This window comes from Symsagittifera roscoffensis, chromosome 6 (genome assembly GCF_963678635.1).
Source record: "Symsagittifera roscoffensis chromosome 6, txSymRosc1.1, whole genome shotgun sequence".
Classification (NCBI taxonomy): Eukaryota; Metazoa; Xenacoelomorpha; order Acoela; family Convolutidae; genus Symsagittifera; species Symsagittifera roscoffensis.
The window spans coordinates 4,521,599-4,547,015 of NC_087067.1; the positions used below are offsets into that span (position 1 = coordinate 4,521,599).

General features: G+C 37.0%; 1 protein-coding gene across 1 annotated transcript; it reads left to right on the plus strand.

The window, feature by feature from the left end:
* The first annotated feature begins 1,008 nt into the window (after nt 1–1,008).
* LOC134847804 (cholinesterase 2-like) lies at nt 1,009–24,585 on the plus strand. The gene is made up of 7 exons (XM_063865022.1): nt 1,009–1,549; nt 5,721–6,309; nt 6,672–6,882; nt 21,602–21,810; nt 22,513–22,636; nt 23,658–23,874; nt 24,204–24,585. The coding sequence occupies exons 1-7, from the start codon at nt 1,320–1,322 to the stop codon at nt 24,493–24,495; spliced, it is 1,872 nt and encodes a 623-aa protein (XP_063721092.1). The 5' UTR covers nt 1,009–1,319; the 3' UTR covers nt 24,496–24,585.
* The last annotated feature ends 832 nt before the right edge of the window (nt 24,586–25,417 follow it).

Consider the following 25,417-nt stretch of genomic DNA (forward strand, 5'->3'; position numbering starts at 1 on the left):
AAAACAGCCGAATTGGATGACTCGGGGAAAAATTGTTGAGGCAGTGTTCATTGCGTTAGAATGGGTCAAACTTTGTTGTTTTCTGTAGGAAATTTGAGTGAAGATGTAGAACAATTTCGGGCGAATCTCTTAGAAATTTTCAGCGAGAGCCTTAGCTGCGAGGTGTTAGATTTTCGTAGTTACAGAAACAGAAGAGTTTAGAATTAAGCTGAACTTCATGAAAATCGAATTGATAAGAAGACAGTTAAAAGATATATCAGATGCTTATGCCAAACAAACGAACAATGAACTTAAGAAGATAAAAGATGAAAGGTATATGTCATCTCATTTCAGGAAAAGCACTTAAAGACTTCAGAAGAAGCAAAAAAATGAAGCTGAAAAAACGAAGACTTGAGTTTCTTAGTTGGTGATGTGCAGATTGAACGAGATGAAAATACTAAAATTAATTGTCGTTTGAATTTTTTGTTTTCTCTTTACGAGTAGTTTTGTATTTGTGACTAACGTGTAGTCGCAAACATAGCGAAAATGTTTTGCTCACAAATTCTTTCGTCACTAAAGGAAGGAAGAAAAATCACAATCAATTAATCTTCCAATGTATGGGCGGATCTAGAATTTTCTTGTGGGGGGACTTTGAAAAAATTTGGTTCATCTTCTTTAAGACGACCGAATTGATCTTCCCGAATCAAAATTTCAGAAAAAATGAGTAAAAATGCCATTTTTGGGAACGTTTTTGAATGTTTGACCAAAGAATTGCGTTTTTTTTCGCGCGCGCTCCCCATTGAAATTAGTTGAAGCTTTTGAATGACGAGTGGTCGAACTTCGTCAAAATCCGCCCCTGTTAGAATGTATTCAACATATGTTTGACATAATTTGAAATCTGAAATCTTATAGCATTGGGCTCTCAATACATTGGGATTATAGTTATTAATGTTAACTGAGTTTGACCATAAGTTGAATATGTAGGCAAACAGTTTCGAAACTGGGAAACTCGAACGGTATCCACGTAGATTTCAAGCTGCATAGGGATTAAAGGGATCAAAATGCTCTATTTCTTGGGCACAGAAATTAATTTGAGATCTGAATAAAGTTTCTGACTTTCCATAAATTGTTTTTCCTTTAGAGCTATAAAATGTCTGCGATAAACGAAGCTTGTTAAAATTTCAAGCACATAAACACAAGCATAGTGTTTTTGTATCATAATTCTTATTTCAAAAACAATTTATACGTATTCATTGCAAAAAATTTTTTTAAATTTATTCTTTTGAATTATTCTTCAAATTATTCTTCAGAATAATTATTCTTCAAATTGATACTCTAACATGGCAGAATCCAAACCTGAGAAGTTTTTCTATTCATTTTTAACTTTTGCATTAACAATTTATATGTCGGAACAAGCGATGAACACAGCGCGTGTTGTTTTGTCTGGTGGATCGGAACTTTCTCTGAATACCATCATCGGAAGGGAGATTACCTTCCCCACAGGGAAAATAGTGCGAGAGTTTCTAGGAATACCGTACGCACAGCCACCTATTAGGCAGTTTAGATTCAGGTGAGAGGGTTCAAATCTGAGCAGGATCTGTTTTATTTTTAAACGGGAATTATTCTGTTTCAAATAATATTGTCGACCTATTATTTGTCTGCTTATCTGTTGTCGGCTTAGCTGTCACATCTTTGAATCGTTTTTTTTTGCTGCGCTGATTTGTAATTTTACTTTCCTTGGCTTCGTATGTCCTATGATTTTTTTCTTAAAAAAAGTTCCTCGGCCCAAAATATGTCGGCCTTTTTTCATCGGCTTACTGACTCAATTTTGAGTCTCTCCAAAAGAAAAACAATTTCTACATTCCTCTTCGCAGTTATCAAATTCCTTGTTTATTTACCAATCGGGTTTGTTGAAATATCGTTTTTTTTTTCGTTTAGAAATGTTTTTGACCTTTTGCAAAAAATTTCAGTTTTGCTCAGAAACTACTGATTTTCAAAAAAAAATGAAATTAACTGAAAGACCGCCTTTTTCACTATGTGCCTGTATACTCCCTTAGAGTCCCTTTTTACTTGACTCCTCTGTCTACAGCTTTCGAAAATGTCTGTGAGGGAATATTTTGATTTTTTGATTTTTTTTTCGTTATCTTGAAACCTACTCTTTAAATCTGAGTTTTTGTTTTCAATAACTAGAACTGTTTTGAAAAGCTGGAACGCTCCCCTGCATAAGCGGCTGCTCCCAATTTTTTTAAAAATTATGGTCCTGGGAATAGTAAATTTTTTGATTGTTTTAACCTTGAATTTTCTCGAGAACTACCCTGCCAAAGCTGACTATTTGGGTCCATATCAAAGAACGGGTTGTGAAAAGCTCATTTGCTTTTGCGACTACGCCAAAAAATTTTTGACACCAATACTTATGGCCCATGGAAAAGTTTTCGGTTTCAATCGAACTTACATGATGCTCAAATCACTTCTGCTAAAGCGGCTACCCCCTATTTTTTCACACAAAAAGCTATGATTTTCGGAAATAACAAACTTTTGATCAATTGACTGTTTTTTGCTCTTTTCTCGCTAACTATCCTGCTAAATCTGATATCATAGGTTTAATCGAAACAGCAGCTTGTTGATAGCCTACCATTATAAATAGCTATGTCCAGTTTGTTTGAGAAAAAAGTTAATACCTTCAAGTTTTGAAAGTTTGACAGTTTTTTGAAATTTGTTGACTTTTCGCGAAAACTACAGTGCCAATTCTCAGGTTGTGTTCGATCAAGAAACCGGAGTTTGTAAATTTTCTCTGCTTAAGCGGCCATAACCTGCCTTTGCCGAAAAAAGCTATGGATTTTGGAAAGTCCTGTGACTGTTTTTTGAAAACTTTTTGATCATTATTTTTTTTGAAACTTATTGAATTTTTCTTAAATTTACCGATTTAATTCTGAGATAAAAAAATTCAATTGAACGAAACGATTGCGATAGTTGTTCCTGCAGAAGCTGCGGCTCTTAAGTTTTTCGTAAGAGAAATGTAATCTCCTTGGGAAAATTTATCTCAAAAATTTTTACTCCAACTTATTTTTGTAGTGATACAACAATTTTTGAAACCACACTTTTTGAGCCGCATCAGTATAGTAAAGCATTCATAAGCAAACACGTACCTCCTGTTTCAGCTGGGCGCCTAGTTGTTTTTGTCGAGACGCACGAAAATTTTGGTTCACCTAGATTTTTTCAACATGTAAAAATTTTTTGTCTTATGTTTTCTTTGTTTGTTGTATCGCTAGTAGTGCAAAGCTCCACTTCGCCTCTGTGTACGTAATTATCATATTAGTTTGAATGTTTGGCTTATCGGGTGTTTGACATATCGGTTGTTTGCCCTAGACCTTTTTTAAATCTAGTTTTTAATTGGATGAAAAGAAATGATAACAGTAAAGATAAGCGAAGACATGCTTCGTTACCTGTGTGACATAATGATGAAAGATGTTTTAAAACAACTGCGTTCTAGTTTTTAATCAAAGGAAATGAAATAACGATAAAACAGCGAATGAACATGAAAAAAAATAAAATAATTAATCAAAGATTATGGAAAAAAGAACTCAATGTTATGTATTTATTTTTGTTTATAATTCGAGCGATAAAATGGAAAATTAAGCTCATTTTTCGTTCTCTTGAGTATTTTAACGCTTTAACATACAGATTTTTGTTAGCTGTGTTTAATTTTTGAAAACGAATTATCTCCGAAAACGAAAACTTCCACAGGACCCATTAAATAAATATCCATTCATTTAAAAAAGTTTGATACTAGATTTATTTTGATACTGATACATTTTTGATACTAGAGTGTTTCTGAGACTGATTCATTTTTGATACTAGAGTTGTTTTACCTATTTATATGAAATGACTTTTTATCAGCCATTTTTCATAGAAGAATGCACAGAAATCCAGAAAGAATGACCAGAAAGAGTGATAGATTAGCGTCTTTTCCCGGCCCAATTTTGAGTTCTCAGAGATATCTCGATTAATTCTGGCATAATAATAAAGCCCAACTGTTTGTTATTCAGATTTCCAAATCAAATTCAGGTAGTTTTGGCTGGTTTTGGGTACGTTAAGTTTTTTTCCGATGCCATTTTCTCATTCTATTGTCCTGGCGTATTATTTTTTGAAAGTTAGCTGGATTCATTATGATAGATTTAGTTTTTTCGACATTTTATTTTTCGACTAGCGACATTCTTGTATTGAATCAAAAGTGATGGGAAGCTGCGCTTCGCCTCTGTTCTAAAATATATTATTGATAGTATCAGGCCGCGAGTTTTTTAATAAGCGCTAAACTAAAACAGCTGCGAACTGGCATTGCTGGAAGTTTTAAACCCGCGAAAATCGACCGAACGCAAAATTACGGAACACGATAATTTCATTTAAACCGGAAATCAGTTGAACCTCGAAATTTTAACGATAATGCCCCATGCTCGACTAATTCTAAAAATATAAAGCATTTGAGCAATAGTGTTACACCCAAAAGTCACAGTCGCCATCTTGGTTCAGTCCATAAAAGACGACATTTCACACCAATTAGTCGTAACCACTAAAGAAATCTAGTCCGAACTGCACAACGCTGGTGCATCTTATAAAAGCAAGATTTTTAGTTTAATTTAAATTTTTTAAGATTATACAGTGGAAAAACAACACCAGTGCCTTATTTTGTTCGGCGACACTAAACTGATATGCGTGATTGAAGTTTTTGTTCGGCTGCTGGCACGGTCAAAGTGACTTCCCTCAGTGCTTTCATCATTTTCAATGCAAATATAAAATGCTCTATGGAATTGCTCTTCCGTGCATATATGCGTTTCTACCAAACCAAATGGAAAAAAAAGACATACAATATCCTCCTGGAACCACTGAAGTTGTCAGCTCCCTACAGAAGACCCAAACAGATTATGACCAGACCGCTATTCAAGTTTTTTCCAGAAATTTATGATTATTCATAGTTATCTTGATGTGTCTCCGATAGTTACCAAACTACATGCAAAAATGATGAAATATTTTGAAAAAAGTAGCCTGAACGAGTCTTAAAAAGAACACGGAGAAAACCATGAAATTTATTTGGGACTTAAATTGTTACTCACCCTGTTTCTAGATGAAAAAAAAAAATTGGAAAATCTTCTGATAAATTAACCGAGGAAGGTAGGATAGTATGTGACCGTACCCCCAAAAAGTTGAGTTCGCGAACTTTTTTATAACAGCTTTGATCTTTAACGACGCTATGATTGTGTTCTCTTTCAAGCAAGTGTCGCGTTGATTCTATTTTCTAAAGTAGTTTGACGATGAATTTCGAGGGGCTGAGAAAAATGAGATTAAAAAACTTTGAGTCCTTAAGTAGGAAGCCCAAATTTGATTGCATTGAGTTGTAAAATCTTGTTTAAAAAAACAATACCTTAACGATCAAGCGCTGGTTGGTTTTCTTACCGTATGGGTAGGTTTAAACATGACACGAACGCAATAAATTTAATTTGTTGCATAGACGTTTTACTTAAAACCATGGTTTGCATAGTTTTCATATGGTTTACTTAAAACCAATAGTATAATTGAAATATAACAGTCCTAAATATTACATATTAAAAATTGCACGTTGACCGCTGTTGTTTTTTGTGAACTTTGAGTTACTTAAAAGCTGACCCTGATATTTCCGTCATAGTTTGCATTTACCGAGTTTAGTGGCCACCGAAATTTCGCATTCAAAAGTTAAAATATATTTTAAGGATCTCGTTTCCATATGGAAACCTAGGAGCTTACTTCAACGCGACGTCAATGCGTCCGCCTTGCGTCCAAACCGCCGACCCCGAATCAAAGAACCCTTCCCACGAAGACTGTTTGTACCTTAACATCTGGGCACCTAACGATCTCTTCAAATACGGCGCTGGATACCCTATTTTGGTCGCTTTCATTAGTGGGGGTTTTGACGGAACCAATCAAAACGACAAGCTGTTCAATGGACTCAAGTTAGCAGAATCGCAAGATATTATAGTCGTTACAGTTAGCTACAGAGTCGGTCTTTTCGGATTTCTGAGACTAGATAATAATGAGATTCCAGGAAATTTTGGACTCTATGACCAGAAATTGGCTCTCGAATGGATAACAGCTAACATAAATGACTTCGGCGGCGATAGAAGCAGGATTACGTTGCTAGGCAACGGGGCTAGTGCGGCTACTATTGGGTATCTGTTGCTTAGCAACGCAATTGGTAACCTCTTCAAGTGGGCTATTATGCATGGAGGATCCCCCTTATCTCCGTGGGCTTATGTGGAACCCGCTCAGGCGGAGAAAAGAGCATTGAAAGTCGCTTTGTTGGTTTGTATTCAGAAGAAAGTGTCAAAAATATGCTCAAGAATATTTTCAAAATCCAATAGCAAGTGAATTTTTGTCGAACGAATGAAGAAGAAGTTAATAAAAGATAAAAAGGGGGTCTTACGTCAAATACAAACCTAAAAATTATGTTTTTAAAGTTTTATCTAAGGAAAAATGGGAGTAAACTGCTGCGCCTTCGTTCCGGAATTGTGTCTGTTTGACGTTCTTTTTTGAAGTAAACAAAAACACGTGCATTAATTATAGCAGCTGGCAAATATGCTAATATGCAAATATTAATCTCATTTCAATTGGGATTTACAATTTGATTTTTGATAAATTGTTTTTGAAGCCAAGTAGGTTTGCAGGTGGGCTGTAACATCGACAGACCCTCCTCCGAGATATCCGACTGTCTCCGGTCAGCTGAAAGTGGGAAACTACTGGCTGCTTCCCAGAGGATAGCCCAGTCCTCCTACTACCAATACGTGTTCGCCCCCACCCAGGACGGAATCATAATTGGACAGAGTCCGGAGGTGTTGCTGAGAAATGGCTACAACAAGAAGACAGAAGTCATGATAGGTTAGTACCGTACTACGAAATCTCTTAAAAAGACAACTCGAAAACATAAAAGACCTTCGCCACTACTTGTCAAGGCGGGATTTAAATTAATTTTCATTTTTGCGAATTGTCGCTTTCCTTGGATTTAGTGAGTAATCCCTTTTTGCGAGGTACTTAAAATTCAGAAAGCAAGCTAATTCAAGGTATTTATCAGACATAACGGAAATTGAAAAATCGAAAATCACCGAATCGTTGAAATCAAAACTGAGTTAAGTTGAAAAAAAAATAGTCGGACATCTACAACTTTTTCCAGTCAGTTATAAAGTTGCTAAAATTGAACCTCTCTACGAAGAAGGCAAAGAACTGGACCCATCAAAATACAGGCCATTTTCTCTACTACCAACTTTGAGTAAAATTTCTGAGCGGGTCATTTATAATCGAATGAATAAATATCTCACTAGGAATCAACTTTGAATTCTTATTAAAATTCATTTTTGGATTCATATTCAGTTTGGATTTATAAAAAAAAGGACAATTTAAGTTTAATAACCATAATTGAAGAAGCGCGTCAAGTCTGGGACTCTAAGGCCACGATGGCACGGTGCGCTTTCATTGATCTTAAAAAAGCCTTTGATACAGTTTATCGCATGCTTTATGTGGTAACTAACTGAACCTCTAAGGTTTTATAAGGAAAACTGAATTGGTTTCAAAGGATTAATTTAACCGTTGAACCATATTGTTTTTCTTTTGTTAGTTTCCGATTTGTTGACTGTGTACGGATACACAGATCTGAGAGAGAATGACTCTCTATCTTTGCAATAAAGGTCGTGTAGAGTTGACCTTGGTTATTTATAATAATGTACTATAATTTACAGATAACAATATGAATAGCACGTTCAAGGCCACTGTATGATTACTGCATGGTTACTGCAATTGCAGTAGCAGTTGCGGTACCACATACCCCCTCGGCCAAGAAAAATTTTATAATACGTTATCAAATTTTTAATAATAATAATGAATAGGAGTTTTAATACTCAGTTTAAGGAGTTTTATTCTTTTTCGCACTGATTTATAATCACTTTCCCTCTCTTTCCTCGTGTTCTTCTTCGAAATTTAGTGGGACTCGCCACTCCGCGTTCCATGATCGGTTTATGTTGAGAGCCTCGCCGCCAAACTTTCTTCGGAAAAGGTGCTTCTCAAGCAGACCAAATTTGGTTTCCACCGAATTCGACGCCCCGGGTCTGAAGTTTGCTAACTTAACTCGGTACGCTTCAAGTGCGGCTCGATTTAAATCTAATAGATCGTTTTCATACGAGATTGCCTTCACCGAATGCTTAATCGGATTTCCGTATCTGGTTGGCCCCTTCTTGGCTCTTCCGCTTTTACGGACCGATGTTTCCTCAACTTCTGATTCATCCGAGAACCCCGGAGGATTCATAGATTCATCTTCGACATCCGCGTCCTCTTTAGATTGCAAAATCTCTGCCGCCGTGCGTTGTACTCCGCGTTTGAGTACTTGGTCAGCTAACCGATTCCAGTCATTTGCCGATAGATCTTTACTATTGAATGTGTCGAGGATTGTTTCGGGAGATGTATTTCGTGAGATTTCTTTCTTGTTTCTCGTATTGCAGTGTGTATTTGGTACGTCTCCCGAATTTGGTACGTCTCTTGTGTTGGACGAGCACGCCGGATCTTCCGCTTGAGGTTCTTGCACTTCTGCTGCCGTCGCAGCATTTTTAGTTTGAACAGTGCTTTGTTGAGCATCTTTTGGGTTTACGCCCACCTTTGCCTTGAATTTTGAGACGAATGGGCCAGCCAGGTTTGGCTTTGCTCTTCGAACTGCTAGATTTAGTCCACTGCCTTGCAGAATGTCTTTTGACGTGACCACCGACGGGCTGTCCTGAAATTTCAGCTTTGCATCAAATGGATCTATGCTTTGCTGCTCTAGCAGTAATTCCTCGTCCGACTGACTAATTTCGGCCTCATCCTGTTCGTTGGCCTGTCGCTTCGATTGCCTCTGCTGCTTATTCTTAGGCTCTTCTCCTGTTGGGGAACTCCTGTTGTTGCTTTTCTCTTTATCTGGAATAGCAACCTTAACTTTAGCGACGTCACTCTTTCGGTAAATGGACCCTGCTGCTGTTTTGACAGTGGAGGGCGTTTCGGACACGACTCGTCCTTTCAATGGCTTCATAAGGGCTTTACCACTTTTCCTCCCCTCGTCCTTTCTAATCAGGATTGGTGACGACTGGCGTTGATTGACGATGGTTTCTGGCTTGTCCTCAATGAACCCACGTTTCCACGAATACAGCATTTCCTTGCGCAATTCGGGGTTAATGGTACTCGTCTCGTCCACCGTACGCCTTAGGTCATTAGCAGATGTATCGCGGCGTGTTTGATTCCATCTGGCGTTGGCTTCTAGAAGCTCTTTCAGGGCCCGCGCTCTTGCCCGATCCTTTGCCATGTCTTCTTGTTGCTTGAATATTATACTCACGTCTCGGCTATTTTGTCCTTTTCGGACAATCTTTAGATTATCGCGAGACTGGTTGATTCGCTTTTTAAGTTGGGAGGCCGTCAGAGCTGAACGTTTCAGATGTTCCTTATCTAAACGATCAGAGTTTCGTAAAAACTTATCACTGAGAATTTTAAATTCTGTTTTTGGCAATCTCCCGAAATGAGCCTCAAATGGCGACATTTTAATTGTCTTCTGTTTACTCCAACGGAGGTCACGAAGTATCGTACTAAGGCATAGTTTTATTGATGTTACGTTTTCATCGAGTAACATTACTCCCAACCTTCTTTTGATAGTTTGTATAGTGCGTTCCACTAAACCGCGTCCGCGATGGTCTCCCACTGGACAAAATTTTTGTTCAATGTTATTGTCGGAACAAAATTTTCTCATTGATTTGCCCTTAAACCCGGAAAATTGGTCCGTTCTAACTGATTCGGGTATCCCATGTATATCAATATATGAGCGAAGAAATTTTATCGATGACTTTCCCCCTGTTGATTTAGTGATTTTCACTGACGGAAATTTTGAATACCTATTGATTGCTACCAACAGATAAATTTTTTTCCTTTGTAATCTTCAAGTGGACCCGCGTAGTCTAACTGAACTTCTTGACCTGGCTGCGTTAGCAGTGGAAGGGGCTTTGTAGCATTTTTTGGTATGATGTATTTTGCATTTTTACCGTAGCGGGTGCAGCTTCTGCATTCCTCTGCAAGATTGACGATATCCTTGTGCATGTGCGGCCACCACAGGTATTTCGACACATTCAGCATCGCTTCCTGGCCTGGGTGACCGCGGTGGATCCTCTTCAGCACCGCCAAACGCAATTGTTCCGGAACAGCTAGTCGGTTGTCAACCAGTATACAGTCGTCCACGACTGAGAGTTGATGCCAGAGAGGATTAGTATACGGGCCCATCAACTCGAAGCTGTATCGGTCATTCCTCTCAATCACCCGCCGCAATCTATCCATCCAAACGTCCTCTGATATCAGTTCCGCTAAGAGGCTTCTATCACACAGCTTGGTGAGGTTGTCCAGGCAGATTTCTGTACTCATATCTCTTTGATGCGATCTGCTTCTTCTGGAATTGTGACCTGTTTTGTCTTTATTAATTATGCTGACTTCTGGAGTTTCCGGAGGGCTTTCAGCTGTAAGGTCCACTTCAATGATTTGGGGAATTCCTCTCTGGGTATTGAATTCCAATGATTGGTCACTTCTGTTCAGATCGTCCAGGACTGTTCGTGCTTCTAATTCTAGTAAGCTTTTTGGGTTGTTTGGTTTTTCTGCCCCCATGAGATCCCAAAATGACATCAGAGTTGTTTCACTATTTCCTGCTGCATTTCCGGATGTGATTTCCTTGCATCCTTTAGACTTGACTGGTTTTCTTACTGTCCTCCACTCAACCTGGGGTACATCTGACTCGGAATCGTCTGACTCTTGCCTACTGCACGCAGCACCTCTCTTCACCATCCTTGTTCGGGAGAAGGTGGTTTCCGTCACTTGTTCTGTTAGTTCGTTTTCCCTCCGATTTTCATCCTGTCTGTTTGACGTTTTCTTTGATTTTCCTGAATTGCTTTTTTCCATTTTGTCTTCCAACGCCGCCTTTGTGAAAACTGCTGATTGTTTTGAATTCGAGATATCTTTTTGTTTGATAGAAATTGTATTAAATTTTGATTTATCGACCAAATGTTTCTCACGAGCTAATTTGTCCAATGTGTTTTTCGTGTTTTTCTGGTTCTGATCTGTTTGAAAACTTGAGTTTTGACCGTTTTCGTTCCGGTCGAGCTTTGTCCGGTTTTGAACAAATTGGTTGTCATAGCAACCGCGTGATGAGCTGTTTTTACAGTAGTTAGTTTCTCTTGTTATTCTAGAATGTTCTAGAATGTTGATAGCACTATTTTGATTTGTTTCACTAAGCCGACTGCTTAAACAGTCGAGTGCTTTATGGAAACTTTCAATAGACGTCACTAGAAATCTCTCATCCAGTTCCGATTCCGGCCATGGTTCCCTTGACAAATAATCAACAATACCCATATCCCTTCCTGGAATATGAGTAATTGTAAATTGATAAGGTAGTAATCGGTCAACCCACCTGGTTAGTCGAGATTGATACGTTTTATTAGATCTATGTTCCCCCAAAGCAGATGTTAACGCCTTATGATCAGTTGCTATCACAAATTCTTTCCCCAGTAAATAGTGTTTGAAACGATCTACCGCCCAAACTACTGCTAACAGTTCAAGTTCATTGGTAGAATATTTTTGTTCTTGGGAATTTAGATACCGGGATGCAAATGCAATCGGTATCCACTCGTTTTGATGAGACCATTGTTCCAGAGTAGCCCCTAGACCGCTATGACTTGCATCGCACTTTATTCTAGTTTGCTTTAATGGATCGTAATAGTTTAATAAAGCGATATTAGCAACTGCCTTTTTGATATCCTCAAAAGGGGTCTAGGACAACAAGCCGACGGGACTTCAAGCCGAAGGGACTTCAAGCCGAAATTAAAACTTTACAAGCACACCAAAACGCTATTTTATCATCTGCAAAATGTTGCTTTTCTAAAATTTTGGCAAGTTTAGTCCATAGTAAGCGTTATTCATGACAATGCACCACTTGTGATTCGCATCCGTTAATAACATCAGCCGGTTTTTGAAATGCATAAATTATATACATGAAAAATGCCTTCAACCATGTTTTACTTTTCAACTTTCCGGAACATCATTTGGAGGCTTAAATTATATGCAAACGCCAATAACTAGGGAAGAAAGATAATGAAATTCAGAAATTCTTCAAAAAAGTTTTCAAATTATTCATATTTCACGACTTTATAAGGAATTATTCGGCTTGAAGTCCCTAATTTTACAATTCGGCTTGAAGTCCCGTCGGCTTGATGTCCGGCACCCCCTCAAAAGCTACTGAGTGTTGATCGTTCCACTCAAATTTTTTCACTGGTAAACGAACATTTTTCATTTTCTTTTTTTCGTTTTCTTCTTTCAGCAGTGGTCTAAGTTTTTCAGTTAAACTAGCCGCATTTGGGATGAATTTCGACAGATGATTGATGCTACCCATGAACGATCTGAGTTGTTTCAGTGACTTGGGGGGTTTGAGATTTGCAATAGCCTCGGTTTTCGTAATTTTTGTTATTATACCGTGTATCGACAAATTATGACCTAACCAGTTCACTGCAGGCTGAAAAAATTCACATTTCGAAATTTTTAATGCGAGATTTTCATCATCCAACTTTTGCAAAACATTGCGAACCAATTTCTCATGATCTTTAGCTTCCCCCTTAGAAACAATTAGAATGTCGTCCAAGAAACAAAATGTATTTTTCGAGTGGTTTAGTGTTCTGTCCATCGCTTTTTGGAATTCAGCCGGCATATCTGTCAACCCGTAAAAACCTGTCAGAAATCTGTAAGTTCCCGTTGCATTACCTCCTACATTATTAAAATTGCATTGTTTTGCTGTTTCCGCAGTTAGTCTTATTTGACTGTAGGCATATTTTAAGTCCAACACAGTGAAATAAAGAGAGCCTTCTGATGCTGATGTGATAATCTGGCTAACACCATCGATCAGTTCGTCCACATTGGGCATCTGATATTTATTTTTGTACAGCTGTCTATTGATGGGTTTGGCGTCCAAGGCTAATTTAATAGAGTTATCTTTTTTGACTGTGATAACAATTGGAGCAATAAAGCAATCGCTCGTACATTTATCCAATTTTTCAATGTGTCCCTCTTTTAGCAGTTTGTCTAGTTCTGTTTGTACTTTATCCTGGATGTGTATAGGAATTCTCCTACCTTTCTCTTGAATCGGGCACAAAGGATATTTAAATTTTGTACTCACCGTGTGATTTTTTGATTCCCCTTGTCTATCAAATAGATCTTTGAACTTACTATAAAAGAGATTCTTCCAACTTTCCAACTGTTCGCACAGTAGCACATCAAATCTGGATCTTCGTGTTGGAGCTGATTTTTGGGTGGTCTGAATTCCCAGTTTACTTTGAAGGTCTAGACCTAGTATGCATCGCATACGTCTTTCTGTAACTAGTAGCATTGCTCCCAACACCTCCCAGCCCGCAGAGCGCAGATTAGCCCTTAACGCTCCTAATATCAAAATAGGTCGTTTATTATAATCCACAAACTGCGCGGACAGGTTCAACTTTTCTGCTGGAATAAATTTAGAATTCGAAGGTCCTTCCAAAATTTGTTTCGTGGTCGCCCAATTCAGAAGTGATACTGGGCTACCAGTATCGATAGTCATATTCAAAATATAACTATCAATTTTAACTAGAGCTTTTAATGCTTTAATTTGATGAGATTTTGGGTTCCGACGAATTTCGATTTTTTCAATATTGACCGGTTTTTTTGTCAACCCGTCCTTCTGAATCTTTTCATCATTGTGCACGTTCTCTAACACCCGTTTGTTGATGTATTTTTCTATGTTTGAAATGGAGGTGAAATCCTCCTCCACGGTCATTATTTCAAACTCGTCGCATGAATCAAACGTTTGTATTAATTTGCACTCCTCCTCTGAACTCGAATCTTCATTTGAGATTTCGTTAACTTGCTGAGACTTACACATTTTTGCGAAGTGGTTGGGTTTGTTATAGTTTTTACATGTTTTACCCATTGCCGGGCAATTTTTCAAATGATTTTCCCCAAACGCTCTACCGCATCTCGTGCATTGTTTTTGGTCTCTTTTAGCTTTCTGAATATTCTTATTTTCGTACTGTTTTCTTTTATTTTGATTTTGACGTTTAGAGTTATACCCTTTGTTTCCAATTGCCATAATTGGTTCTTCATCTGTGTATTTGGAAATAATCCTGAGTTGTTTGCGCTTGATGAAGATTTTTGAAATGCTTGGGTGGTTTGTTTGCTATGTTCAAACTTTATCGCACGCCTTAGGACTTCTTCGGGAGAAAACGTTTCGAAAGTTAATGTGTCTTGAAGGACAACATTTTTCATTCTGGAGATAAATAAGTCTCTTACCAATTCTTCTTCCAAGGCTCCCAATTCGGCCTTTGCTGCTTGTGCAGTCAGTGCCGCATGAAAAGATTCCAGCGTTTCATTCGATTCATGAGACCGTGTGAACAGTTTGTATCTCTCATAGGTAATACATTTCGTCTTCTCAAATGAGACCTTGGCTAAACGAATTATATCGCGAAACCCCAGTTTAGATATTTCTGTGTGAGGATTCTTTTGAATAAATTTTTTCTTCCCTTCCGCTCCCAAAGCGAGGAATAATCTCGATGTCAACCGTTTTTCAACTTCATGGTAGAAAACATTGTGTCCCACTCTAGGTCCTCTCCGCATCCGTTCTTCATTTTCTTGAACCACTCTATCTCGAGCCAATCTGTTCCGCGCTTCTCTTTCTGCTACTGCAGGCGCATCCTCGTTTTGCACTAGTGGCTCAGGAGTTGGTAGAGGTTCTTCTAATACCGGTTTAGGTTCTTGTAATATTATTTCTGGATCCACATTCTCTTTAACCGTAACAGCTAATAGGAACTGATCGAGCCATGTTTCAAAACTCCAGGGTGGGTCTGAATTTGTGAATGCCCAGAATACTGGGATCCCCAGATCAGTCCTTTTATCCTGGGCTGTAAAACCGGATCCTGCTGGCTGCGCCATGTGGTAACTAACTGAACCTCTAAGGTTTTATAATGAAAACTGAATTGGTTTCAAAGGATTAATTTAACCGTTGAACCATATTGTTTTTCTTTTGATAGTTTCCGATTTGTTGACTGTGTACGGATACACAGATCTGAGAGAGAATGACTCTCTATCTTTGCAATAAAGGTCGTGTAGAGTTGACCTTGGTTATTTATAATAATGTACTATAATTTACAGATAACAATATGAATAGCACGTTCAAGGCCACTGTATGATTACTGCATGGTTACTGCAATTGCAGTAGCAGTTGCGGTACCACATACCCCCTCGGCCAAGAAAAATTTTATAATACGTTATCAAATTTTTAATAATAATAATGAATAGGAGTTTTAATACTCAGTTTAAGGAGTTTTATTCTTTTTCGCACTGATTTATAATCACTTTCCCTCTCTTTCCTCGTGTTCTTCTTCGAAATTTAGTGGGACTCGCCACTCCGCGTTCCATGATCGGTTTATGTTGAGAGCCTCGCTGCCAAACTTTCTTCGGAAAAGGTGCTTCTCAAGCAGACCAAATTTGGTTTCCACCGAATTCGACGCCCCGGGTCTGAAGTTTGCTAACTTAACTCGGTACGCTTCAAGTGCGGCTCGATTTAAATCTAATAGATCGTTTTCATACGAGATTGCCTTCACCGAATGCTTAATCGGATTTCCGTATCTGGTTGGCCCCTTCTTGGCTCTTCCGCTTTTACGGACCGATGTTTCCTCAACTTCTGATTCATCCGAGAACCCCGGAGGATTCATAGATTCATCTTCGACATCCGCGTCCTCTTTAGATTGCAAAATCTCTGCCGCCGTGCGTTGTACTCCGCGTTCGAGTACTTGGTCAGCTAACCGATTCCAGTCATTTGCCGATAGATCTTTACTATTGAATGTGTCGAGGATTGTTTCGGGAGATGTATTTCGTGAGATTTCTTTCTTGTTTCTCGTATTGCAGTGTGTATTTGGTACGTCTATTAAAAACAACTACTAAGATCATAGAACGCTTAATTCTGTAAAATAAATGGCAAAATTTTTATTTCTTCGTGCAAAAAGAGTTTCATAGTATTTGTTTCTTAACTGAAATTTAAATTAAGTGCACATTATAATTTTAAGATTTTGAGTGGAGCTGCTATTAGTATTATTAACATTTTGGTTTTTCATTCAGATTTTTTTCTACCTACTTTTTATTATGATTGGTTATTTTCATAATGTTTACAATGTGATTATAACATTTGGGCTAGCAAGAGTGTTGCAGTCAGCTACTGACCCTTTTCCCGTAGGAAACTTTGCTCACAGGACTTATCTTTTGGTCACATCTGTTGGAAATACTGAAACAGACATGTACTGAGCATGTTAGCATTCTTAGTATCCATCTTACAGGAAATATATATTTTTTACAGGTTGATTGTAATTTTACTAACTCTACTCGCTTTTTGGTTTTTTCTTTTCTTTTTTTTGGCTGAATAGATTCTGGCCTGTATTATATCGGATTAGTGGCGTCATATAACATCGTTGGATGACCACAAAAACTTTTTGTGTGCGTCTGTGTTTTGAGGGAGAGTGGGACTTCTGCGTGTTTTGCTCAGTATCTGTTTTCGCTTTTGGTACATCTGGCTAAGCTTTCTTCCAATGCGAACTCCACATTCTATCGTCTTGGCATAAATTTTTCAAAACTTGATTTACTCATTTTGATATATCCAATTTTTTCGACAAATTGATTTTTTTTGCTTTCTGATTTTAATGATGTCATTATTTTTTGTTAGTAAAAGACATTTAATTTAGGAAATACTCGCACGATCATTCGAAATTTGCAAAGTTTCTTCAAAGGCTGGTTTTTGTTCTTCAAAAATTAGCGATGTGTTTTTCTGTTTCCCAATATTTCTTTGGAAACAGAAAATTTAGGAAATTGTTCCCAGCTATTTACTATGTTGCTTAATAATTGAAGGCAAAAGCTATTTAGATTAAGTAAATCCTAATAGAAAGTTTTTTTGCAACCATCTAAGTTTCACTGGTTCAGCTAACATACTTGTACAAAGACCAATTTTTTTTTTTCTCTTAAACAGACATTTCTAACAAAATTTTTGTAAAAATCAAAATTTGTTCCTGCTAAAATTTTGTTTAGTGTAGAAAACGTTGAGATAAAGATAAGATTTTAACAAGTTTTGATACCTTGAAGACTATTCAAGGCATTTTGAGCTCATTGAAATCTTCAAAGCAAGAGGCTCAAATTGAATACTGACAGAATTTTTTTTCAGAAGACGTCCAGAAAGAAATGTCATCTTTTACGCTCAATTTTCAAGAACAATGGCACACAAAATACCTGATTTTTGAAAATGTTGAAAAATCAGATAGAGCGATGGTAGAAAATTACAGGTTAGTTTTGCTTCGAAGAAAAAACTGTAAAGTTTTGTAGAAAAGCATAAAAATAGCACTTCAGCAGATTTTTTACTAAAACCCTTGTTTGGTCAAAATTTCGAACCAAAAATTGTTCAAATCCAGATGCTTTGGTTCTTGAAAAGAATTTACGATAGAAAACAAGCCGATTTCAGAAATCACCGATCTTTATATCGTTTTTTGAAAGCGTTCGATAACTTTTCCCATTTTTATTTAAAATGAAAACTTTTAAACATTGGAGTGAAATGCTCGTCTTCATGACTATAACTGATTGCCTTGCCAAACGTAAATATTTTTTATCAGAGTTTAAAATACGAGCTCAAAAAGTTTGGAAATCACGAGTGGAGTTCCGCAAGGCTCGTTATTAGGTCCGCTTTTGTTTTGCATCTGTATGAACGATCTAGTTGGAGTCCTCACATTTGCAAAACCCTATTTATCTGCCAACAATTTGAAGGTTTCACCCATTTGAAAAAATTTTCGGCAAGTACAGGATGATCTTCATGCAATAGAAATGTGGGTTTAAAAAAGAAATGACTCAGCAATTTATAATCCTGGTTACCTAAAATTCTGAGGGCGAATTGCTACTTTCATATTAGTGGGGAAAACTCGGGGAAACTTTAAAGCGGTGGAAAACCTGAGGATATATAAATGTGAAAATCTGACTAAGAGCATTCTTATTGAGAAAAGTTTTTATCTCCTGAAACGGAATGTCTCAGTAAAAGTCAAAAAGTGGTAAAGCTGGGTCTGTATAAGTCTTAGACACTTCCAGTTTTGTCGTATGGTTTTACTTGTGTATTATCAACCCGAGCGGAATTACAAAGGCTGGAAAGATAAAGAAAAAATCGTTGTTTAGTGAGTAACAAAAAACCAGAATACAAAACTCAGCTCCGGTCCTTCATGATTTGCCCCTCTCATTTTTTCTTTACACATTTTCGAAAGCAGGTGTCTTGTAATCGAGAACTGGACCTTTTTCCGTAAACACCTTTCCTTTTAAGTTATCATCCTGCTTTATTTTTGATTTTTCGAGGTTCTTTTGGACTTGGCTTTTTTCAGTATGTATGCATTTGCAGTAAAAATTGATTTGTCGGACTTTCATTTATCTGGTCAAATTTTATCGAATTAGTTGTCACACCACGGATCTGCTTGTGACGTAAGCAAGTATCTTGGTATCATGTCCATTGTAGTTTCAGGAGGACTCGAAATTTTTCAACATTTTCATGTTATCAATTTTTTTTCGGCTCATCTGTTGTCTGATCTAAGATTGTCGGCTGTGTTTGAGATTTTTTCCGTTGCTATTTCCTTACAGTTTGGATTAGCATATATGCTTAGAATTCCAGTTTGGAATTTTTGTTTCGCTTAGTTACTCGCACGATCATTCGAAATTTGCAAAGTTTCTTCAAAGGCTGGTTTTTGTTCTTCAAAAATTAGCGACGTGTTTTTCTGTTTCCCAATATTTCTTTGGAAACAGAAAATATAGGAATTTGTTTCAGCTATTTACTATGTTGCTTAATAATTGAAGGCAAAAGCTATTTAGATTAAGTAAATCCTAATAGAAAGTTTTTTGCAACCATCTAAGTTTCACTGGTTCAACTAACATACTTGTACAAAGACCAAATTTTTTTTCTCTTAAACAGACATTTCTAACAAAATTTTAGTAAAAATCAAAATTTGTTCCTGCTAAGATTTTGTTTAGTATAGAAAACGTTGAGATAAAGATGAGATTTTAGCAAGCTTTGATACCTTGAGGACTATTCAAGGCATTTTGAGCTCATTGAAATCTTCAAAGCAAGAGGATCAAACTGAATACTGACAGAATTTTTTTTCAGAAGACGTCCAGAAAAAAATGTCATCTTTTACGCTCAATTTTGAAGAACAATGGCACACAAAATACCTGATTTTTGAAAATGTTGAAAAATCAGATAGAGCGATGGTAGAAAACTACAGGTTAGTTTTGCTTCGAAGAAAAAATTGTAAAGTTTTGTAGAAAACCCTTGTTTGGTCAAAATTTCGAACCAAAAATTGTTCAAATCCAGATGCTTTGGTTCTTGAAAAGAATTTACGATAGATAACAAGCCGATTTCAGAAATCACCGATCTTTATATCGTTTTTTGAAAGCGTTCGATAACTTTTCCCATTTTTATTTAAAATGAAAACTTTTAAACATTGGAGTGAAATGCTCGTCTTCATGACTATAACTGATTGCCTTGCCAAACGTAAATATTTTTTATCAGAGTTTAAAATACGAGCTCAAAAAGTTTGGAAATCACGAGTGGAGTTCCGCAAGGCTCGTTATTAGGTCCGCTTTTGTTTTGCATCTGTATGAACGATCTAGTTGGAGTCCTCACATTTGCAAAACCCTATTTATCTGCCAACAATTTGAAGGTTTCACCCATTTGAAAAAGTTTTCGGCAAGTACAGGATGATCTTCATGCAATAGAAATGTGGGTTTAAAAAAGAAATGACTCGGCAATTTATAATCCTGGTTACCTAAAATTCTGAGGGCAAATTGCAACTTTCATATTAGTGGGGAAAACTCAGGGAAACTTTAAAGAATTGTTATGGCCCTCGGAATTGTCATATTTTTGATTTTTTGAATTTTTTGACTTTTCTCGAACACTAACATTCGAATCTGAGACTTTGGGTTCAATCAAAATAACGAGTTTTTTTTGCATAAATGACTACGCTCAGTTTTTTAACACGAAATGTTATGGCCTTCCGAAAAGTCATTTTTTAAAAAACTATCAGACTATTCTCAAAAATTTCCCCAAACTTGAATTTCAGGTTGCGTGAATCTCTTCTGCATAAGCTGCTTCACCCAAAATTGTGAACACAAAAAGTCATGATTCTCGGAAAAGTTAATTTTTTGATCTGATGACTGTTTTTAGACAATTTTTGTTTTCTCTCGATAATTATCCTGCCAAATCTGATCTCAAGGGTTGAATTGAAACAACAGGTTGTTGGAAGCTTTCAATTATAATAAGCTACGCTCAATTTTTTTCAGAAAAATTTTCATTCTCAAAAATGGTTTTGAAGCATTGACCGTTTTTTAGAAACTTATCGACTTTTCTCAAAACTATACTTTACTCATTTATGGAGACTACGAAAATTTGGTTCACTTATTGTTTTTTTCAACTTGTTTCATTCTTTTTTCGATTTCTTTTGATTTTTTTTATGTTTGGGTTGTATCGCAAATTGTTCGAAGCTCCGATTCACCTCTGTGTAAAATAAATGACATCCTAAAACTTGTGAAAACACTAAATGAAATCACCAGCTGCATTCCGTTGTCCGATCTGCAAAATTGTCAAAACAACGAATGACGTGGTCGAAAATGCGAACAGAAAAACGCAAAACTAGTGTGTGTACAACACATGTCGCAAATCAAACATCGTGTTTTTTAAATGAAAATTAGAGACCAGAAATAGAACAGTCAAAACGATGTCGAGATTCTTTAAAGAAAAGTTTTCTGAGCGAAACCTTTAATAGTTGTGATTGTCAAAATCGTCGTAATAACTAGACATTAATTTACTTTAATGAATAACGGCTTTTACTTCAAGATTGCTGTAAATACACAACAACATCAAGGATAGCTGGTTGCTATGCTATCACAATAGAGTGATCCGACCACAGTCTTCAAAAAATACAAAAAAAAAGTTTTTTCAAAAGTTTTTTGTTGTTTCTGCGTGGTGGATAAAAAAGATCCGAAATATAAACCAGAGCTTGGGTATATTTGGCAGTCATAGTAAAATAAGCAAAGCGTGCAACATTTTTTGTAGATAGATGAATAGAAAAACAAAAAAATCAAAAACAAACTAAAGTTTCAGGCTTCAAGTTTTTGTAAGCTATTGTAAGCATTTTCGCTCGCATTATTCGCTCGAATTAAGACCAAAAAAAATCACAAAATGTAAAACCTGTTTTTTTTCTCGATTCTCTAACTTATATATTCCTTCGAATCTCGACTGAAAGGGCTCTAATATGATATATCACTCGACTCATTCTGATGATTCTTTGTGGTACCTGAATTTGATTGGAAAAAAAATTAAAACACACCCGAATACAAAGTTTCTCCTCATTTTTCAAATCGTCGGAACAATATCAAAATATCCACTCCGAGTCCCTGTTGTTGTACATTTCAATTATAAGTTTCTGTTTAAGAGTTTGATCTGGGAAGCTTAGTCTTTTCTTTTATACAGGAACAACTGGCTTTGAAGGAGTGCACTTCTTCGAGCAAGTGTTCCAAGACATTCGCATGGTGGATGCATCAGTAACGAGTGGTGAGAACAAGATGTCCTACGAGCTGTTCAAGTTCTCAGTCTCACTAATATTTGGCAGTATGGCCCCTCCCCGTGGCACTATTTGCGCCAATATCGAGCCCCACGATTATGTTCCGTCCATACTCCAGGTGAATTATATATTAAAATGAAAACCATTGTTTTCTTGCGCCATCAAGGTGACGTGCGTTGGAATAATTTGACGGGGTAGTTTTCCCGAATTTTTTTGTCGACCTTTTATGGGTCAATAATTTGAATTTTTCAAGCTTTCCCGATACCCGAAAATGACCATATTTGTGAAAACATTTAGCACCGCTGACATTTTTTTGATTTAAAAAAATGCCGTTTATGAATACGTCTTGTCCAAAAATCGGGTTGTTTTGAGGGATTTTGTCCAAAAATCGGGACTTTCACAATAAAATTAAATTGGCGTCAAATAGAATTTTTAGGGCTGTTTGGTCCGAAATGGGTGTCTAAAATAGTATGAAAGGACGGTTTCTATATCAAATTGGCTACCAGAATTGAGATGAGTTGCTGAACATAATAACAGTTTTCTCAAAATCTAGTTAGTATCTTTCTTTGCGCGAGATTGATGAGCGTTGATGTTTTTATTCAAAACAGAGATCTTTTGTCATATGAATATCCTTTTAGTTTCATTTAGTTTCTCATTTTTGGTTGCTTTTCTATACGTCAAAGAGGGATCAAGTATCTAGTGCGTGGGCTTACCTTTACATTAGAAGTCAATTATGAATCAATAAACATAAGATTAATGAGCATTAACAGTTTTTATTGTAAATTTCGTTAGAATTGCAGCTTTGTTTTGTGAATGATAGGAGCAGATCATCTACCAGTATCGAGACTGGAGTCGCATGGGCAATCAGACGGCTCTCTTCGAGTCCTTCCGCGCCCTCATTCAGGACAAGTTCTACAACTGCCCTGTAGTCACATTCGCCAAAGGCACAATTTCAACTTGCGGTTGCCCTAATCAGCAAAATTTGTATCACTTTTTTTGACATTAAGAATGACGGCCTTTTATAAAGAAAGTTATTTTCTGTTGAAATATTTTCTATTAAATTGGCCAAATAAACAAAAAGATATAGTAGTTTATCTGAGAAGCTTTTTTTTTGGGGGGGGGGTATACCTTTTAAAAGGTCAATATTTTTTTCGAAAGCTTAGTCACACTTTTTTTTCGATTAATGATTAATTTAAATGATTTTCTGAGAGCTCCCAAAACAATATGAAGACTCTATTTGAACAAATTTGAAAAAAGGGCCAAAAAGGCGTTTTAGGCACTTAATTGGAAAAATCTGACCAAAAATTCGCGTTTTTTGGCGCGGTCTTACCGTTCCACATTAGTAAATATTGGCGCTCAAGGCGCTTTTAAAAAATTGTAAGGTCCGTCTACCAAAAATGGTTTTTTTTCAAAGTAGTACAAAGGGGGACCCTTTAGGTCGGCAGTGGGTCGAATCTCTCACGCGCCTCCCCGCAATCTATTGGTGCCGCTAGCAAAATTTTGAAAAAAAAACCTGGTCAAAATTGCCGTTTTTAGGCACTTTTTGAAAAATTTTGAAAAAAATTGGGTTTTTTCAGCGCACGCTACCTTCAAAATTAGAAGAAACATTTTTAGAACAATCTTAGGATTGGCCAGCCAAAAATGGACGTCATAAAATTATAGCAAAGGGGGGACCCTTTGGTCGGTGAGAGGGTCGCATCCCTGAGGAGGAGGAGTCCGCCCCCTAAATCCTCGCCTGCTTATGACTGATGATCAAAGCATATACTATTTGTAAAGCGAACATAAAAACTTTCGAGTGTGGTTTTTTTGGACTTTTCGCAAAAACTATATTGAACAGATTGTGACGTCGCATAGTTACTCGAAAAACTGTAATGTATCTGGTTCAATTTATCTGTTTTGGATACTTGAATTCGCGAGTTTTATTCTTTTTTTGGGGAACCACAAGTTGAATTGATACGGTAAAAGCCTTCGCCAGTTCTGGATCGGGGGCTTACATGTTCAAACTGCCCTACTTCAAAGCGGAGGATCCGGTATCGTGGAGTGGTAATGGCTACTATGACTCAGCTAACTCGAAGAAGGAAATCTACGACACGGGAATCGAACTGGTCTTCGGAAACGGAGGCGAAGAAGAGTTGCTGCTCAATGGCATTATGAGTGCGTGGGGGAATATGACTAAAACAGGGTAAGGCCTTTTCATTTCCAGGTGATGTCAACAATGACGTATGAAAGTAGAATCGATTCCGGTGGGAGTTTTTAAGCAAGTTAAATTTTTCATTTGCTTGAAATACAATTTGCGAAATCATAGGGCATCTAAAACAGTCAAAAATGTAAAATTATTATTCAAAAGATGACAAATATGTTCTTAAGCGAAAAAGTTTTGAACGGTTCTAAGCTCTAAGCTGCAATAATTATCATTTGTTTAGTATGATGGACGGTTTTCCCCCGTTTTAACAACCTATTCGTGGACTCGAAATTGGTCAAAAATTGGTGTTATATTTTGTTGATTTTCAGAAACCCTAATTCTGGATCTTCGGTCAATCCTTCCCTGTCAGAGAGTCTCAATCTCTTCACGTGGCCCAAATGGAACCCCTTCACCCGGTTCAGACTTGTGTTCAACGACCCCGTCTCCAAAGACAAGCGATTACGTAACAATGACATGAGTGACGTAATATCGACAGATGTCTGGGACACCTCAGAGTCTTGTGCGTTTTGGACAGTGCACTTGCCTGAACAGATTGCAAATGAACGGGAGAAATGTGATAAGATATCTCAATTCACACTTCAAGCTGCCAATTTAGTGTGAAGTTTAGGAATAATTTCTGCGTCATCTGTAGGGTCAGTTTATAAAAAAAAACACGCATAATGATTTATATTAAACAACAAAACTCAAACTCTGAACAACACAAAAAGTTTCTTTTAACCAACGCTTAAATTCTAATTTGAAGTAGTTTTGACGTTTTTTTTTCATTTTAGAGTTCAATTTTAACCCAATTCTGATTACTTTTTAAATCACAAAGTTCATTTGACTGTCAATTATGCTTCGATAGATTTTTTTTACAAAAGCCATCTTCAATGCAAACATTTGCATGCCGATACAGTTTCGAGGACTGATCACGAAGGCGTTGAAAGCGTAGGGAGATCGAACCTTCGACTCTTCCGGATCAAATCGTTTGGGTCTAAAATGTTGCGGATCTTGGCGACCATATGAACTACTTGAAGGGATTTTCAACTGCCCAATCTGTAAAACACAAAAAAATAATTTGGCCTAATTTAACGTATATTCAAAAAGTGATGGAAAAACTTCTTTAAAATGTCAAACTTCGAAATTTCTTCAGCAAGTCGATCTAGTTTTTGCATATCCTACTCGATATATTTGATCTCGACATGGTCTCATGTATCCGAATAAATCAATTTGGAGATATCTTGATAATCACCCCCTCAGTTCTTAAGAAACCAGTGGATTTTCCCAAGCAAGTTTTGCAGCCAATCAGATTGCTGTAAACTTGCTTTTTTACAGAAAAAAAGGAACTAAACCGCAAGCATTGAGGATTGTAACATCGATCTTGGCTTTCTCCCTTTTTAAGTTACCTTTTTCGGTTTGGATTTTGCCTTTCCTATCGCTGTGTCGGCCATAGCATCCCTTTGAGTTCTCACACAGGTCAAAAATAATTGAATCTTTTTGAATATAATAGTCATGCAGTTCGCTCGAACTTTTTCTAGATTGA

What these genes read in the sequence shown, in the direction of transcription:
- LOC134847804 (XM_063865022.1), top strand. Translation starts at nt 1,320, where the DNA reads ATGGCAGAATCCAAACCTGAGAAGTTTTTCTATTCATTTTTAACTTTT. An exon ending in GAAGACAGAAGTCATGATAG is followed by an intron (nt 6,883 to 21,601) that starts GTTAGTACCGTA and finishes TCTTTTATACAG; the next exon opens with GAACAACTGGCTTTGAAGGA. An exon ending in GGGAATATGACTAAAACAGG is followed by an intron (nt 23,875 to 24,203) that starts GTAAGGCCTTTT and finishes GTTGATTTTCAG; the next exon opens with AAACCCTAATTCTGGATCTT.